Source organism: Siniperca chuatsi, linkage group LG24, assembly GCF_020085105.1.
Source record: "Siniperca chuatsi isolate FFG_IHB_CAS linkage group LG24, ASM2008510v1, whole genome shotgun sequence".
NCBI classification, from domain to species: Eukaryota; Metazoa; Chordata; class Actinopteri; order Centrarchiformes; family Sinipercidae; genus Siniperca; species Siniperca chuatsi.
The window spans coordinates 14166244-14181101 of NC_058065.1; the positions used below are offsets into that span (position 1 = coordinate 14166244).

The 14858-nt window shown below is 38.3% G+C and overlaps 2 protein-coding genes and 1 long non-coding RNA gene across 9 annotated transcripts; 2 read left to right on the forward strand and 1 right to left on the reverse strand.

Annotated features, from left to right (window-relative positions):
• Nucleotides 1-3021: 3021 nt before the first annotated feature.
• On the reverse strand, nucleotides 3022-11930 carry LOC122872269. Of its 3 annotated transcripts, XR_006377060.1 has the most exons (9): nucleotides 11829-11930; nucleotides 11394-11559; nucleotides 10627-10783; nucleotides 9661-9731; nucleotides 9328-9398; nucleotides 8036-8133; nucleotides 6150-6238; nucleotides 3650-4182; nucleotides 3022-3489 (listed from the first exon to the last, which is right to left on the reverse strand). It is a non-coding gene; the product is annotated as an uncharacterized LOC122872269 (long non-coding RNA). The 3 variants fall into 3 exon arrangements; XR_006377061.1 differs by lacking the exon at nucleotides 9661-9731; XR_006377059.1 differs by lacking the exons at nucleotides 9661-9731; nucleotides 10627-10783; nucleotides 11394-11559; nucleotides 11829-11930 and having other exon boundaries at nucleotides 9286-9398.
• On the forward strand, nucleotides 3663-10024 carry cldn10e (claudin 10e). Of its 5 annotated transcripts, none has more exons than XM_044188255.1 (8): nucleotides 3663-3894; nucleotides 4014-4175; nucleotides 5953-6034; nucleotides 6143-6256; nucleotides 6955-8139; nucleotides 9106-9256; nucleotides 9380-9468; nucleotides 9714-10024. In XM_044188255.1, exons 1-5 carry the CDS (start codon nucleotides 3663-3665, stop codon nucleotides 7310-7312), a joined length of 948 nt encoding a protein of 315 aa, XP_044044190.1. In that variant the 3' UTR covers nucleotides 7313-8139; nucleotides 9106-9256; nucleotides 9380-9468; nucleotides 9714-10024. The 5 variants fall into 5 exon arrangements, with proteins under 5 accessions (XP_044044190.1, XP_044044191.1, XP_044044192.1 ...); XM_044188256.1 differs by having other exon boundaries at nucleotides 9717-10024; XM_044188257.1 differs by having other exon boundaries at nucleotides 6955-7846; nucleotides 8022-8139; nucleotides 9380-10024.
• Nucleotides 10628-14753, forward strand: cldn10d (claudin 10d). The gene is made up of 5 exons (XM_044188258.1): nucleotides 10628-10859; nucleotides 11408-11569; nucleotides 11664-11745; nucleotides 11848-11955; nucleotides 12120-14753. Exons 1-5 carry the CDS (start codon nucleotides 10628-10630, stop codon nucleotides 12307-12309), a joined length of 774 nt encoding a protein of 257 aa, XP_044044193.1. The 3' UTR covers nucleotides 12310-14753.
• The last annotated feature ends 105 nt before the right edge of the window (nucleotides 14754-14858 follow it).

A 14858-nucleotide genomic window follows, 5' to 3' on the forward strand; every position in this document is an offset into this window, starting at 1 on the left:
ATTGTCAATAGGAACCCCAGGCTATGTTACGCAAAACCTCCTGGCCCAGAGGTTGGATACTTGAACCAGCTGGCAGAGAGCAGTTGGCCTGTGCTTTCCGGTACCATGCATCCGTAAACAAGTGTCAGGTGTCCTGAGCTCTGCAGAATGCTCTCTGATATAATGGTGGTATTGTACTGTCTAGCATCTGTGTTACATATAGAGATGTTAAAACTGCAAATGTAATGCATCAAATGCCTTCTAGCTTATAGTTTTTAAATTACTGACAGAAAATTTCAAAATATATGACATCTCACAATAGTTATATCCAAATTGAGTTGTTAGTTGTAAGTTACCTAATACCTCAAAAATACTGAGAACAATTAGAAATCCTTAAAGCATCATTTGAAAATAGATTTCTTCACAGTGCTTTAGATATCTAATCATTTCTAAATTGTCTCTGGTATGTCTTTGGAGTATTCTGAGGTTCTTAAACATTCTACCTGTAAAATAATAATTATATAAATTGTGTAATACCCTTCAATTTTACCGTGTGCACCTCTTAAAGAGCAGCTAACCTAGATAAGTGGTTCCCAACCTGAGGGTCATAAGATTCATTTAAGGAGTCGTGAGATGATTACCTGGGTAGTATGAGGAAAAAAAAGAATTCTGTTACACCAAATTCTGTTTATATTTCGGACTATTCTCTACTCTTGTGAAATACTATATAGTTTTACATTCCCAGGCCTCGAACAAGAGTCTACAGCCATGCTAATAGCTCTGTGAGGCTGTGCTTTGAGCTAAATGCTAATGTCAGCATGCTAATATGCTGATGTTTAGCAGGTGTTTAACATTCAATTCAATTTTATTTATATAGCGCCAATTCATAACAGAAGTTATCTCATTGTGCTTTTCCTATAGAGCAGGTCTAGACTGTACTCTTCATAATATTAATTACAGAGACCCAACAAATCCCACCACGAACAAGCATTTGGCGACAGTGGCAAGGAAAAACTTCCTTTAAGAGGGCAGAAAGCAAAGACTACGTAGAATTTTTAAATTTTTTTTTATATATAACATGTCCATCATCCAGTGGGTTAGCATGGTAACATTAGCCAATTAGCACTAAACACAAAGTACAGCTGAGGCTGATGGGAATGACATTACTTTTGCAGGTATTTGGTCATAAACCAAAGTAATGGACAAACTGAAATTTTGACTTGATGTTGGAGCTAAAGGAAAAGTAAAGGGATCATCAAAGTGATCACGATTCATCTTGAGGGAGACATGAATGTCTGCATCAAAGTTCATGGCAATCCATCGAATCGTTGTCGAGACATTTCATTCAGAATCAGAAAAGTCAACCTGCTGAACACTAGAGGAATAGTCGAGATCACCAAAGTCATTAGGATTCATCCTCTGGGAACCATGAATGTCTGTATAAAAGTTTGTGCCAATCATTCCAGTAGACATTTTAAACTTCAAATTCTGCTACGCAAAGTTCTGTTTATTTTTTTGGATCATTCTGTAATCTTTGCATTTTTTTCCCTGTGAAATACTGTATAGTATTAACAAAGGAAGGAATGGACGCTACTAGTACACACACACACACACACACCTGAAACATCCATGAGTGTAGTGAGCTGTTGCCAATGATTTAATTAAAAGAAAAATGTAAGTAGAAAATGTGAGCGCTTGCCTATTATGTTAATTGTGTAGTTTTATATCCTCAGGCTGATGAGCTGTTGCAAGAAGGCGTCATAAACGAAATAGGTTGGGAACCACTGACATATTTGTTGGCCTCTGAAGTCTGAGTGCAAACAACAATGCCCAGGCAGTATTAATGCACATTTAATGGTCGACAGATCTGAGGAAACTTCACAATATGTATTAGTTGAAATTGTGTCCTTTGAGCTTAACTGTTAAGAGACCACACGAGCAAAATATAGCAACAACTTTGACTCCATTTGTTATTTGTGCTTATGTTTTCTTGGCTGTTGTTGCAACTTCTTTAAAGCCTGGTTAGCTCAGGTCACATAAGCATTCCTTTGTTATTTTTGGTTCTTTTTTTTAGTGCCATGCTAAAATCCCTTACCATACACATTAAGGCTACCCAGCAATCCACCATTTCCAATATCTCCCTACCTCTACCAATAACTTTGTCATAAGCCGAGAGGACAAAGAGGAGCTCTTTCATCCCCGCCGAACATTCATCACTCCCCCTAACTCTCATTACCTCAGATTTAACTCTAATTATAACAGCACAAAGAAGTTATGCTGTAATTATGAGACCCACAGCACAGTGAGGTCTTGGTAAAATTGCTAATAACTAGCAGCTTAAAGCCTGAGGCAAAGTCGAGAATGATGCTTCAAGCAGCTCAGGTCATAGCAGCAGTGTTATTACATATTTCATGGAACATGTAAAGGTCATCAATGCAGAAATGTACACTGTTTTTGGTCAAATCTCAAGCAATGTGATATAATTGTACATCTATTGTATATATGCTAAAATTATAACCTAAACAATGACGTAATATGTACACGTGAACTGAGAGATATTTGTGATTTATCATTTAATTTCTAGTGCTCCAGATTGTTTCCTTTAAAGGGGCACTCTGCCAAATATACACAGGACGTTCAGTTTACTTGTTACAAAGAGACTATTCACCCAGTGAAAACAGTTGTATAATGTCATGTGTGGCTCTGAAGGGAGCTTTTTAAAGACAGTGAAATAGAAAAATAGTTCTAATTCTGTTTCTGTGTATTAAAGTTCAGTTATCTGTTGTTTTATGTAAAAAATATTTTTAACTCACTTCCTGTAGACCATTATATTTTTGATGACTCATCTTGAACTTAGCAGGAGGTGTGTGTTTGGATGTCTATTGAATTGCACTGTGGGAAATGTAGGAGCCGGTGTTTTTGGAGCTTGACCCAAAAACTAGAGACTAAAGGTCAGGATATCTTGACCTTAATTTTGACCATTCTTCTTTTAATCTGCCTGTTGTGAGTCCCCGAATTTTATGGAAGTGCAAATTGCTGGAATACCCCTTTAATTAGACATTTATTCATATCAAGTTTCAAAAAGTTTCAAATTTTCAGGATCAATTAGGCTAATATATTGGCCGTTAACTGAATTACAGTACAATACAGTGCCAGTAATTGCAGGATTATTTAACAACATTGTTTCAAGAAAGTGAAATATAATAATAATATAATCTGCACATGAGAGAAAGTCCAGAACAGTCCAATGGGGGCATGAAGTTGCTTTGGTAATATGAGATACATGCTTAGGTGAGCACTCTCAGTCCAGATTCAGCTGTGGCCCATGGGAACCTGTGCAACTGTTGTCTCTCACCCACATGTACAGTAATACCTGGAAAACAACAGCACACCCCTGATTTGTACCTGTGATGCACTCGTCCTCTCCTTTTTCTGAGAAGAGCCGCTGAGTAGGTGGCCACTTTGACATCTGTTTGAATTTAGACGTTCAGCTCAGGATGTACACGTCTTCTGCATGAGTAAGGGACGGCCATTTCAAGTTGAAGCAAAAAAGAAAAGAAAAGCATCAAAATTGGATTGTGGACGAGTGATCAAGGATTAAAAATAGAAGCTTGAGAAAATAACCTACTGCAAAAGCTTCCTCTGAAATCTAGACTGGCGATCAACTCACAAGAAGCCCCGAGATGAAGATTCGTGTGGTCCAGATCTGGGGTTTCCTGATGACAGTTTTGGGCTGGATCTTCATGGCCTGCACATTGGCCATGGAGGGCTGGAAGATCACCGCCATTGGGGGCATGGGGGGCTCCGCCGTCATCAAGGTGGCCTGGTATTGGTCCAGCCTGTGGAGATCCTGTTATACAGACTCAACTGCTGTCAGCAACTGCTACGACTACCCTGTGCTCTGGTCTGTGGAGGGTAGGTAACACATTTTTCACCCTATCTAACTAACCTACTGTCTCAACTATTCAGTCATGAGCTCCACTGACATCTAGACTCTCATTAATGTCTATTTGTGTCTTGCTGTGTGACTCCAGGCTCCATCCAGATAGTGCGAGGCCTGCTGATGGCAGCTCTTTCCCTGGGCATGATGGGCTTTGTGCTCAGTCTGATGGGTATGGAGTGTACTTTCATTGGGGGTAAAGACCGGTCAAAGTACAAGAAGATCTACACCGGCGGGTGGTGCCACATAATCAGCGGTAATGTCTAGTTTTAATAAGAGGACAGTTAGCAGATATATGTACAAGCTGTGCATGTAAAGAGTAGAATATCAGCATTTAAAATCAGTCTTGTGTGGCCATTCAAATAGAAATTGTAGCAATTAAACTACCATTTTATCATTTATTCTAGACAAGACAGTTTATACTTTTATGACTTCGTCCAACCAGGCCTCTGAACAACACTGAAATAACGCGTTTTAATTATCTGCGGTTATTCTGGTATACGTCTATGGCTTACCTACATGCAGTAAATGCTGCCATTTGTAAATATCCATTTTATTTGCTTGTGTTTTTGGAATTCTGCACAGCAGCAAAATTTATTTTTTGGTAACATGATTTAATTGTCCTTGTTGGTTTTTAAGGATCTGTGTGATTTTCATGTATACACAGAAAATAATTGTGGTAATTCAATTAGGGAGATTTATGTGGACTATACATTAGTTTGGAAAACACAGCAACAAAACAGATTTTTCTAATATTTATAACAATGTAATTTATATCTGGCGAAAGATGCCCCTCTAGTGGTTTGTCCCCAGGCCACTTATCCCAAATTTTTAGTTACTCTAGCAGCATGGCTCTAGGGATGGCAAAGTCAGACTTGGTCTTAACTTCTAACACCATTATCAGATCAAAATGTGTGCAATACTTTGGTTTATGACCAAATACCTGCAAAACTAATGACATCAGCCTCTGCTGTAGTTTGTGTTCAGTGCTAATCAGCAAATAACACACTAAACAATGATGGTGAACATAGTAAATATTATACCTCCTAAATATCAGCATGTTAGCATTGTCTTGTTGTTGGCGTTTAGATTAATGATTAAAAGACACACATTCCATTACCTTTGATAAAAGTAAAAGGATTATTATTTTACTCAGTGTAAATCTGAAATTATTAAAAAAACAAATGCACTTTGTTAGACAGTGCTCTTTATGTAAATTATACAATCTTTAGATACCTAAAATCAGTGCAAGATGCCTCTTTAGCTTAGTTTTTGGATTTGTTATAACAACTACATGTTTTTTCAACACATTACCCTGCAAACTGGGTTGGTTTCTACATAATCAAACAGTAGATAGTAAAATCACATTAAAACATCTAGTATTTTGCAATAAATAGATTGAACATAGATAGAAATAGAATGTTCTTAAAGGGGGAATCTTCCCTAATATCTCTATCTGGGTACTGGCTGGAATTTGGTTATTGCAATATCATCATATAGTCTTTGATGATATACAGTGTTTCCCAACCTTTTTGGTTTGTGAGCCCTTAAAATAAAGCAGTGTTTTCTTGTGACCCCTTGTCACAGGTTGCCTACATCTACCTGTTGTGACCAGTTGTGTGTGAATAATTTTTAGAGACCTGGAGAGGTAAAATTATACAGCAATTCAAAATGGATTAGATGAAAATCTCCAAAAAAAATAAATAAAAAATTGTATGTCAAAAATATGTTTTTTTTTCTTTCCTAACTTGCTAATCATTTTGTGACCCCTCTGATTTATCTTGTCACCTCTTTGGGTCCCAACCCCCATGTTGGTAAACACCGATATAGAGTTCATGTCTTTTTCTATTGTTAAAGGCTACATTACATAGTTAACTAATACAATTTTGGACCTCTTAAGCATGAAAATCTATAACCTATAGTGCTAATTACAGTTTCCAAAACAATTCTTGCATATAAATATTTTTAGAAAGCACCAATAGTAATCCCTAAAATATGTTTTTTTCCTGTCTGTCAACATGATTTCTCTTCAGGTTTGCTGTCCACATGTGGGTATGCTGTTTATGCACAGTATGTCTCAGTAGAATACTTCAACCCTGATTTTGATGGACTGAAGTAAGTTAACAGGCTTAAATGTAACTATTTAACCTGTTTCAGCAAGGATGACTAAAACATAAATCTTTAGATATTAAGATCACAGTCTTTCTGTTTTAATACCAACAGGTATGACCTTGGCACCCCGCTGTTCCTCGGCTGGGTTGGCTCGATCTTTCAAATGACTGGTGGTTTCTTCTATCTGTGGTCAGTGTGTACGCCACTCTGTGGAGGAGAGGACATGTGAGTGTAAACACATGTGGTTGTTGTAAAATGTCAGGGCAAGTGAATAAATAATTCTACTTCCTCAATAAATACCAGCGTCCCATGTGGAATGACTCATTATCTAAAATGTACAAGGCTCTGTCAGTACTGAGCAGTTTAAAGATGGGGGTGTTCAGCTGTTTATTGTGGGTACACTCCCTCTCATCATGTAATACAACCCTAAAGCCATTGGTGTAAACAAACAGAGGTCTGGCGTTTTAAAAGCTTTTTTGATTAAATGAGGAAAGAAAAAACTGCATGCTACGGATTAATTTCAACACTAGAAGGAGCTCAGAGAGCACAAATCTACACCAGTGCTGACCACTTCTGCAGCTCTTACACTCAGGATACAATGTTTCTAACTTACCCTAATACTACTTTACCCAAAGTCGATGTAAATCTGCTTATACGTTTTTGAGACGTCTTGCTGCTGATAGGGCAACAGAGGCGCAAACATAACCTAGCAAGCAGATGTTATAATAACATAACTGATGTCTAGTTTGATTGACAACATGACCTTGGACACCATCTAGGCCACCAGTCAACCTGGCATTAAAACAAAACTTTTCCAAGGTTTTGGAACTGCTCATATATAGCAGCAAATGATTTTCTGCTTAATTTTTAAGTAAGAGGGATTCAGCAGCTAGTCATGCTTAACAATGTGTCTCTCTCTCCAGGGTAATCAACGTCCAGCCACTACCAGACCCCAAGCAAAACATGGTCACCACTGCTCTGTGCAAAGTGTCCTCTGTGTCCGAACTGTCTGAACGCTCAGACGTGTCTGACATTTTCTCAAGATCCAAATCTGGACGCACGGCCAAGTCAGGGCGGCCATTGAAGATGGGGCAAACCACCAGGTCTGCAGGGTCGAGGTCAGGGTCGGGGTCGGAGTCCGGCCTCTCGGCGAGGTCCAGCATATCGATTTTGTCCGAGTCCAGGAGCAGCAGCACTGGCAGCAGCAGCCGGACAGTGTTGTCGTTGTCAGGCAGCTCAAGGAGTGAGACTACACCGTTCATAAAAAACTCTTATATTTGAATAAATGTGAGTCATTATGTGAAGGACACATATTAATGAATTTGATTAACCGGTGGTATGATGCTTTTCTATTCAATTTTTGAATCTTTTGCAAAATGCAAATTCAGTGGTATGTATTTTGTATTCATAATTGTGTGACAAATCCTTGTTTTAAAAATCTTTTTTTACTGAATCAATTTGTGTAAAGTTCTTGCTGCCTGTTGTTCATGTTTATCATCTATAATGTAACAAAACTAGCCTCTTACTAGACACAATATATATTCATGCAATATAACATGTAACTAAGGTATCCATCAATTTATAATAGTACTGTCAGCCTTTGTGTAGCCTTTAAAACCACAACTAAAACTCCACCAGGCTAATCAGGTCTAGTTGACAGTAAACAGTGTCTGCTTTGCTGTTCAAACCTTCACACAAATACACGAGCAGCTGCTGTAACAGGACTGGAATTCTAGAGCTTTAATGTGAAGCAAAACGCTTGTGGCTTTTTAAATTGGCTTTTTTTTATTACTGGTGGACTACTTCCTTTACAAGGTAGGAAGTCATTAAAGACCTTCACATCTGGCATTATTGGCTCTGCTTTTCCAGTTGAATTTAAGTTATCTGACTTTTAGCTATTGACTGCTAACTTTACAAAAGCTAAAGTGTTGTAGACACATTCAAAACTAAAGTAAACATCTCAGTAACTATTTGTACTTAATTGGTGAAGGCTCTTCTATTTACCAAACTGAACGGATGTGGGGGAGAATGGGTCAGATCCTGGGCCTGCTGCTCTGCATACTGGGCTGGGGCTTTGTGGGTTGCACCATTGCTATGGACCACTGGAGGTAGGCAAGAAAGAGTTAAACGAAACAAACACAAGAATGCACCAGATGCACTTCAACTTGGTAAATTGCAGGGAGAAAGTGTCTCAACTGAGGATAATAGCTCAAATAATAAAATCTAAGAATCTGGGAAATTTCATAAAAATGATTAATCAGATTACTAACATCAAAAATGTTATCAAAAGTGGTTTTAGCTGAAATGTCAACCTGTTTGTGTAAATGTGTATGATCAGGGTGCTCCTGTTTCTCTTTTCATTTTGTTTCTTGAATAAGAGATTTCCTATGTTAATTAATTTGCAGATGATACCATTTTATTTTGTTGCAGTAAGAATTTGAAACAGCTTTTGAGAGAGTTGAACTATCTCTGAATTTAAGCAAGACTAATTTCATCATGTTTGGCAATCCTGTAACACTTTTACAAAGCAAACTTATGATAAATTATGTAAAATTTTAAATTGTCTGAAATCCAATTTTCGGGAGGAATAATGCTGGAATGCTGGAAACCACATACAAATGATCTAAAAAGGAAAATCGCAACAACTGTATAAATTTGAGGATTTCTTAATTGCTGGGATATGTGTTACTTCAAATTCTTTAATAAAAATGTGAAAAATTGTCTGTTCAAAAAATATCTCGACCTCTGCTGCTTCAATTTTAATTTACAATTATTTTTTTATCTGTCTCTTGTGAGTCCCCCAACTTTATGGAAGTGCAATACTAAATCACTTGAGGGGGGGTCAAGGGGGTTCCTCAGTAGTGGTACTTGGTACTGGTCTGACCTGTGGACTTTACTGCTCTGGTGAACTGTGTAGACTTCAGGTTGCTGTGGACAGACAAATAATCACTGATTTCCCTTGATTTCCAATGCTCAAAGAATTTAAAATAGAAGTCAGTGACAGATCATTTGAGCCATGAATGAATGTATTTATGACCCAGATGTGTGTTTGTCTGTTATTGGCATACATCCAGGCAGTCAGGGGCCTTCTGATGATTGGCCTATGCGTCGGCTTGATTGGCACAGTGCTCACATTTTTTAGAATGGAATGAACACACATTGGTGGAGACCAGAGAAGTAACGACAGGATTTTAATAACAGCATCTGCTTTCCATCTGGTCGGCTGTGAGTATGACTTGTTTGCAATTACAAACCCTCAGTTGTTGTGAAAGCAGCTTCTCAGAACATCCACTCACTGGTTCGTCTTGTTTGTTTTTTCCATTGTGTCATTGGATTTCCCTCATGCAGGTGTATCAGATGTGGCTGGCTATTGTTTATATAGAAACACAGTGACAGCAGTTTTTTTTACACAGCAAAGCAGATCCATCAAAACTGAGGTAACGTGGTCTTAAAATAACACTCATTAATAGGTAAATGTCACAAAAAATGCAAGACAGAAGAAAATTTTAATGGTTATCTCTTCAGATATGAAATTGGACCACCCCTACACCTTGGCCTGGTGGGGAGTTTCCTCATTTTACTTGGCTGTAAAGTTCACTGTGCAACTGCTTGCTCAATACAATACTCACTAATGTATTGTTACTGTTGCTGTTTCTGACTGGATACAATACTCTCTCTGCAGCAGGCATCCCATAGTTCCCTCCATCAGAGAGAAAACAAAGAAGAAAAACAAGTGTTGAGATGAAAAAGGCGCATCTATGGTCCATAAAAAAAAAAAAGGTAAAATGTCTCCAAAAGTGTACACGATGGCTTCTGTTGTGATTGTGTAATCAGAGCCTTAACCAGGATTTCAGAAATACTGAGGTCAGAAATTCAATTTGACCCAACAATTGTTTTTCAAATGTACTCTATTATAAAGCCCAAAGCCTTGTGTAGAAATAATAGCCTACCAAATTAGCTATGTATATACAAAAATAAACGATGAAAAAATGGTTTCCATTCTCTGTCATTTTTCTAACTTTACCCCAAAAAGGAGCTCTGACATGGATTAAAAATTACATGGTGTGCTTGTGTGTGAGTTTAACCCAATGTTCTGTTTGGGGTTCTGGAGGCCCTGGACCATCTTTACCTAAACTAAATATTGTTTTATCAGCTTGATACTTCATGACTTTTATACATATGCTGAAGAAAATGACTTCTGTTTGAGGTGTCAGAGACCCCAGCTGTAAAATATTGTTAAATACAATGAAAAAAAAAAAAAAGCTTGACTTTGCAACAATGAGGAAATAAAACAAAACTTAAGGGTTAACTACAATGGCAGCGTGATCCAGCAAGACGTAATCCTTCACCTTTTCTGCCTGAGTGCTGGGAACATGAAGGATGCTTACTAGGCAAAACTGTCTAAAAGATAAGATGAAACAGAAGCCAAACATCCACACTGCTGGGCTGAAACCTACACATCAGCAACAACATAGAGGGAGAGCTCAGTCCAGTTTCCCACAGTGAGAAGTTATTAAAACTTGAACGTTACTCTATACTTAACAGATAGATAGTTTTTCATCTCTACTAGCTTTTGCTTGAGGAGCAGCACTCACCATGAAGTACAGGAAGGTGGTGATGTACATGGAGATCGGCTGCTTCGTGTCCTGCCTGTGTGGCTGGATCCTGGTGTGTTCCACTCTTCCCACAGAGTACTGGACTTTCTCAGAGGTGGGCAGCGTCGTGCTGACCACCTCCAACTACTACTCCAACCTGTGGAAAGACTGCATCTCAGACACCACGGGGGTGTCCGACTGCAAGGAATACCCTTCCATGCTGGCCCTGCCTGGTAGGATTCTCTGAATTGGACTTTTTTAAATTAAGCTTTAATTCTCAACAGTATAGAAGATCTAGGGACTGTGCGAAAATTATTGGGGTTGGGAGGGGGGCTGAATTGTATATATTTAATTTGATAAAAAAGCAAGACCCTCCCCAGCATTATTCATATTTTCTTTGGACATTCCCCTTGACTTAGTGGAAAAAAAACCATAGCCTCCACCCCAAAATAATATATTCATAAAAAACATAAAAAAACATTGAATATTCCAGCCACTCTATATTTCTCTCTACTGAATAAAGAGCTGCTATGTAGACAGTTATTACAGCCACAGAATGAACCGGTAACAGGTGGCAGCTCTGTGGCTACAGCTGAATATTTTCCAGACAACTGCAGTGACAAAGATTTCCTGTTTAGATAACACAGCACAGTAAGAGACACTTACTAATAGAAATTGCTTTAGGTAAAGTGCTTTAAATGCCCTAATGGTACATTTAGCATACTCATTTTGTTCATTTATTTAAAAAACTTTAAAGCTTTTGCTACCTGTTTTCTTTCAGCGTTCCTACACGCTTGCAGAGCGCTCGCTGTCTGTGCCGTTATCACTGGCTTCTTCGGAGGCGTCCTCACACTCATAGGGATGAAATGCACTAAAATAGGTGGATCAGACATTGCCAATGCCAGGGTGACCTTTGCAGGCAGTATAACCTACCTGGTGTCAGGTAAAAAAAAGTATTTTTGGTTGTTTTTTGAGTATTAAACGTGTGTGAATGTTATGCACTCAGGATGTTTAAAGTAAGGTACATTTTCCGTTAGGATTCTGTGGTATGATCACCTACTCATGGTGGGCCAACAAAGTCATAAGAGAATTCTTGGATCCAAATTTCATGGACCAGAAGTGAGTATGATCATTATTACAAGATATTTAAAAATAAGGATAAAAAAAGGTTTAGAAAAACAAAACCATAACTCTTGATATACCTCAATACTTCCTGTTCAGATATGAACTTGGAGCTGCAATTTTCATTGGCTGGGGAGGCTCCATCCTTCTCCTCTCTGGAGGGACGGTGCTGACTTACTTCTCTGGAAAAGAAGGCCTACCATCAAGGTAAATGTAACAACTCTTATATTTCACTTAAACAGTATTATCTATATTTCTGACCGTGACTACCTGTATTGTGGACCATATCAAAGCCAAAAAAAGCAGTAAGTGCATGAGTAGAAAGGTTGAGATAAATAACTTCACCATGTATCCTGTTTCAACTATGTCAGCAGTTCTCCAAAAAGGCCACAGAGACCAGCCACTTACGCCACCGCCCGGACCAGACGGACCTACATGCTGCCGGCCTCGTCGTCCAGAGTGACTCTGGTGCCGCCGCTGTTTTATGAAGGCAGGAAGAGCCGAGCAACCAGAGCGACAACAAAGACCGGTCGGACCTTCAGCAGGGACAGCTTTGTCTGAGCCAGAGGGGAACTCTGTGCTGAGAATGTGACTTAAAAAGAATAGTTTGACATTTTGGGAAATACACTTATTCCCTTTCTTGCCGAGAATGAGATGAGAAGATTGATGTCACGCTCTTAACTGTGCACTAAGCTGGAGCCCCCGCTGGTTACCTTAGCTTAGCATAAAGACTGGAAGTCGGGGGAAACAGCTAGCCTGGCTCCTTCAGAGGGTAACAAAATCCGACTACTTCCACCTCTGAAGTTGACTAATTAACATGTTATATGTTGTTTGTTTAATCTGTACAAAAACCAAAGTGTAAAAAGTATTACTTGTGTTTTTGCTAGCTGTTACTTGTGAGACTATTTCTTGGCGGGAGATTCTTGCCGGACCACTACCACCTACAAGGCAAGGGTCGAGGACTAAACATTACAAAACAAAATTTAGATGTACTGGTAAGAAAGTTTTGTTAACTTCAGACAGAGCCATGCTAGCTGTTTACCTCTATGTCCAGTCTTTATGCTGCGCTAAGATAACCAGCTGCGGGCCCCAGCTTTATATTTAGAGCACAGAGATGAGAATGGCATCGATCTTCTCATCCAACTCCAACAAGTGTATTTCCCAAAGTGTCAAACTATTCCTTTAATGACATGGCTAGAAATATGATTTATGTTACCAAAGCAAAACGTGGTAATGTGTTCAGTGGATAAAAAAAACAGACAGTTAATACTGTATCTATAAACATATATAAGCTTTGGTCATATTTTCTGCATGCAAAACAATAAGTCTGTGTTGTAAAGGTGAAGGAGTCTCCAATCAGCCAACCTAAAGCTCAAACCCGTGACGACTGGGGCAGGATCGGGGAAGATGAGATCTGAAGCACATGGTTATAGTAAGAGCTTTTAATAAGTGCAGCAAATATCGTTTTGACATAAAGCTCGTCTTCATCAAGTTGCTGCTCTTTAAAATCTTATTATAACCGTGTGCTCCAGATCCTGCAATAAGTCTGTGTTGTTTTTTTTGAAACATTTTGAATTATTAGCTGTTTTATTGTCTTTCATCAGGGAGCCTCCACTGTCCATTGACCCTTTGATTCTTTCCTGTCTATCTGCATCATGCTTTGTTCTTTTGAAACAGGCTGAAGTATATGAAAAGAAAACATTGCTCATAATGCACTCTCTTCCAACTAGATAGCATCATATCATGTGATACGACTATTTGTTTACAGATCTGCTCTCCATGTTTTATTCACCTCACCAAATGTTTGGAGCTGTCAAACCTTCATCAGGGTGGTGTTTTAGGCCGTTGCCGGTTTCCTTATATACAGTTCACTGATACTATGTATACAAAACATTCCCATCATCTTTTTAAAAACACTTGTTACAAAATACCATATTTACTCCTAGGGGATACAACAGAAATATAACTGGCCAGAAATACAAACATATAATATTACAATCAACTTTTCAGAACCCATCAGAGGGGAAATGGGTTGGATATCTATTTTTCAACATAAAGCAACACATTCTACACTCTTTCAACCTCATTTTCCAAATACACTATAGTCAAATCTCTTCGTATGTATATATATTATATATATATATATATATATATATATATATATATATATATATATATAACACATCCATCCTTAAACTAAATTTCCGATTGTGTTCAAACAGTTCCTGTTCTTTGAGAACAAATATAATCCAGTGAACTTCTAGTTCCTTGTCCAGTTCAGAAACCCAAAATGGCTCCCTCTTTAGGAGCAACTTCTCTAAATCTCTCCCTCTCTTTGACAAACATCCCTTCTCAATTTCTATATATTTAATATATATGTTAAAAATATAGACTGGTTGTTTCATTTCCATGAAATGTGCAGCAACTGGATAGATCGATTTTACATCTTATAGTACTTTATGTCCTACTATTCTTTGAGTTCTCTCATATCCTTTCCACACGGACATGTTAAATAAATGACTGCCTTTTTGTGAATGAAGCATGAAATCCCTCCTCTCACACGTATTTTTTTTTTTTACCTCTATGTGGATGGCTGAACCAAGCTGGGTTAGTTGTGTTGTTCCATTGTGTGCAAGCTTGTGTGCATTACTCTTGGCTTTTCAGGTTTTTATTAATTTGTCTTTTTGTTAAATGTTTTTAAATAACAACTTTAGAAACTTTAGTATATCTAGTGATGGACAAAATGAATTCAGCCTCCCTATCTGGGTTCCTTTTGAAACAGGTCCTCTCTTTGTTTTCTTTCAGTTTCTGTGTGGTTTCATTTATAGAGTCTGTAGATCCTCTGCACCTGAACTTCATCTGAGTCGCCAGAAGATGGCACTCAAAATCAGACATTGGACACCTGGTCCCTGTCCCATGACTGATCAATGGTCAACCTCAGATACTACCCTGATGAAGGCAAGATAGTCGTAAATGTTTGTTAAAATAAAGCATGGTGTACTGGAGAGGAGTTGTGTGATGTGTTTTCATTTTGATGGACTTTTGATGGGCATGGAAGCTGACACAGTTCTGCACCTCGCAATGTCAATTAATCTTAATCTGTGAAAAAT

What these genes read in the sequence shown, in the direction of transcription:
- cldn10e (XM_044188253.1), top strand. Translation starts at nt 3,663, where the DNA reads ATGAAGATTCGTGTGGTCCAGATCTGGGGTTTCCTGATGACAGTTTTG. An exon ending in TGTGCTCTGGTCTGTGGAGG is followed by an intron (nt 3,895 to 4,013) that starts GTAGGTAACACA and finishes GTGTGACTCCAG; the next exon opens with GCTCCATCCAGATAGTGCGA. An exon ending in GTGGTGCCACATAATCAGCG is followed by an intron (nt 4,176 to 5,952) that starts GTAATGTCTAGT and finishes ATTTCTCTTCAG; the next exon opens with GTTTGCTGTCCACATGTGGG.
- cldn10d (XM_044188258.1), top strand. Translation starts at nt 10,628, where the DNA reads ATGAAGTACAGGAAGGTGGTGATGTACATGGAGATCGGCTGCTTCGTG. An exon ending in CCAAATTTCATGGACCAGAA is followed by an intron (nt 11,746 to 11,847) that starts GTGAGTATGATC and finishes CTTCCTGTTCAG; the next exon opens with ATATGAACTTGGAGCTGCAA. An exon ending in AAAGAAGGCCTACCATCAAG is followed by an intron (nt 11,956 to 12,119) that starts GTAAATGTAACA and finishes CAACTATGTCAG; the next exon opens with CAGTTCTCCAAAAAGGCCAC.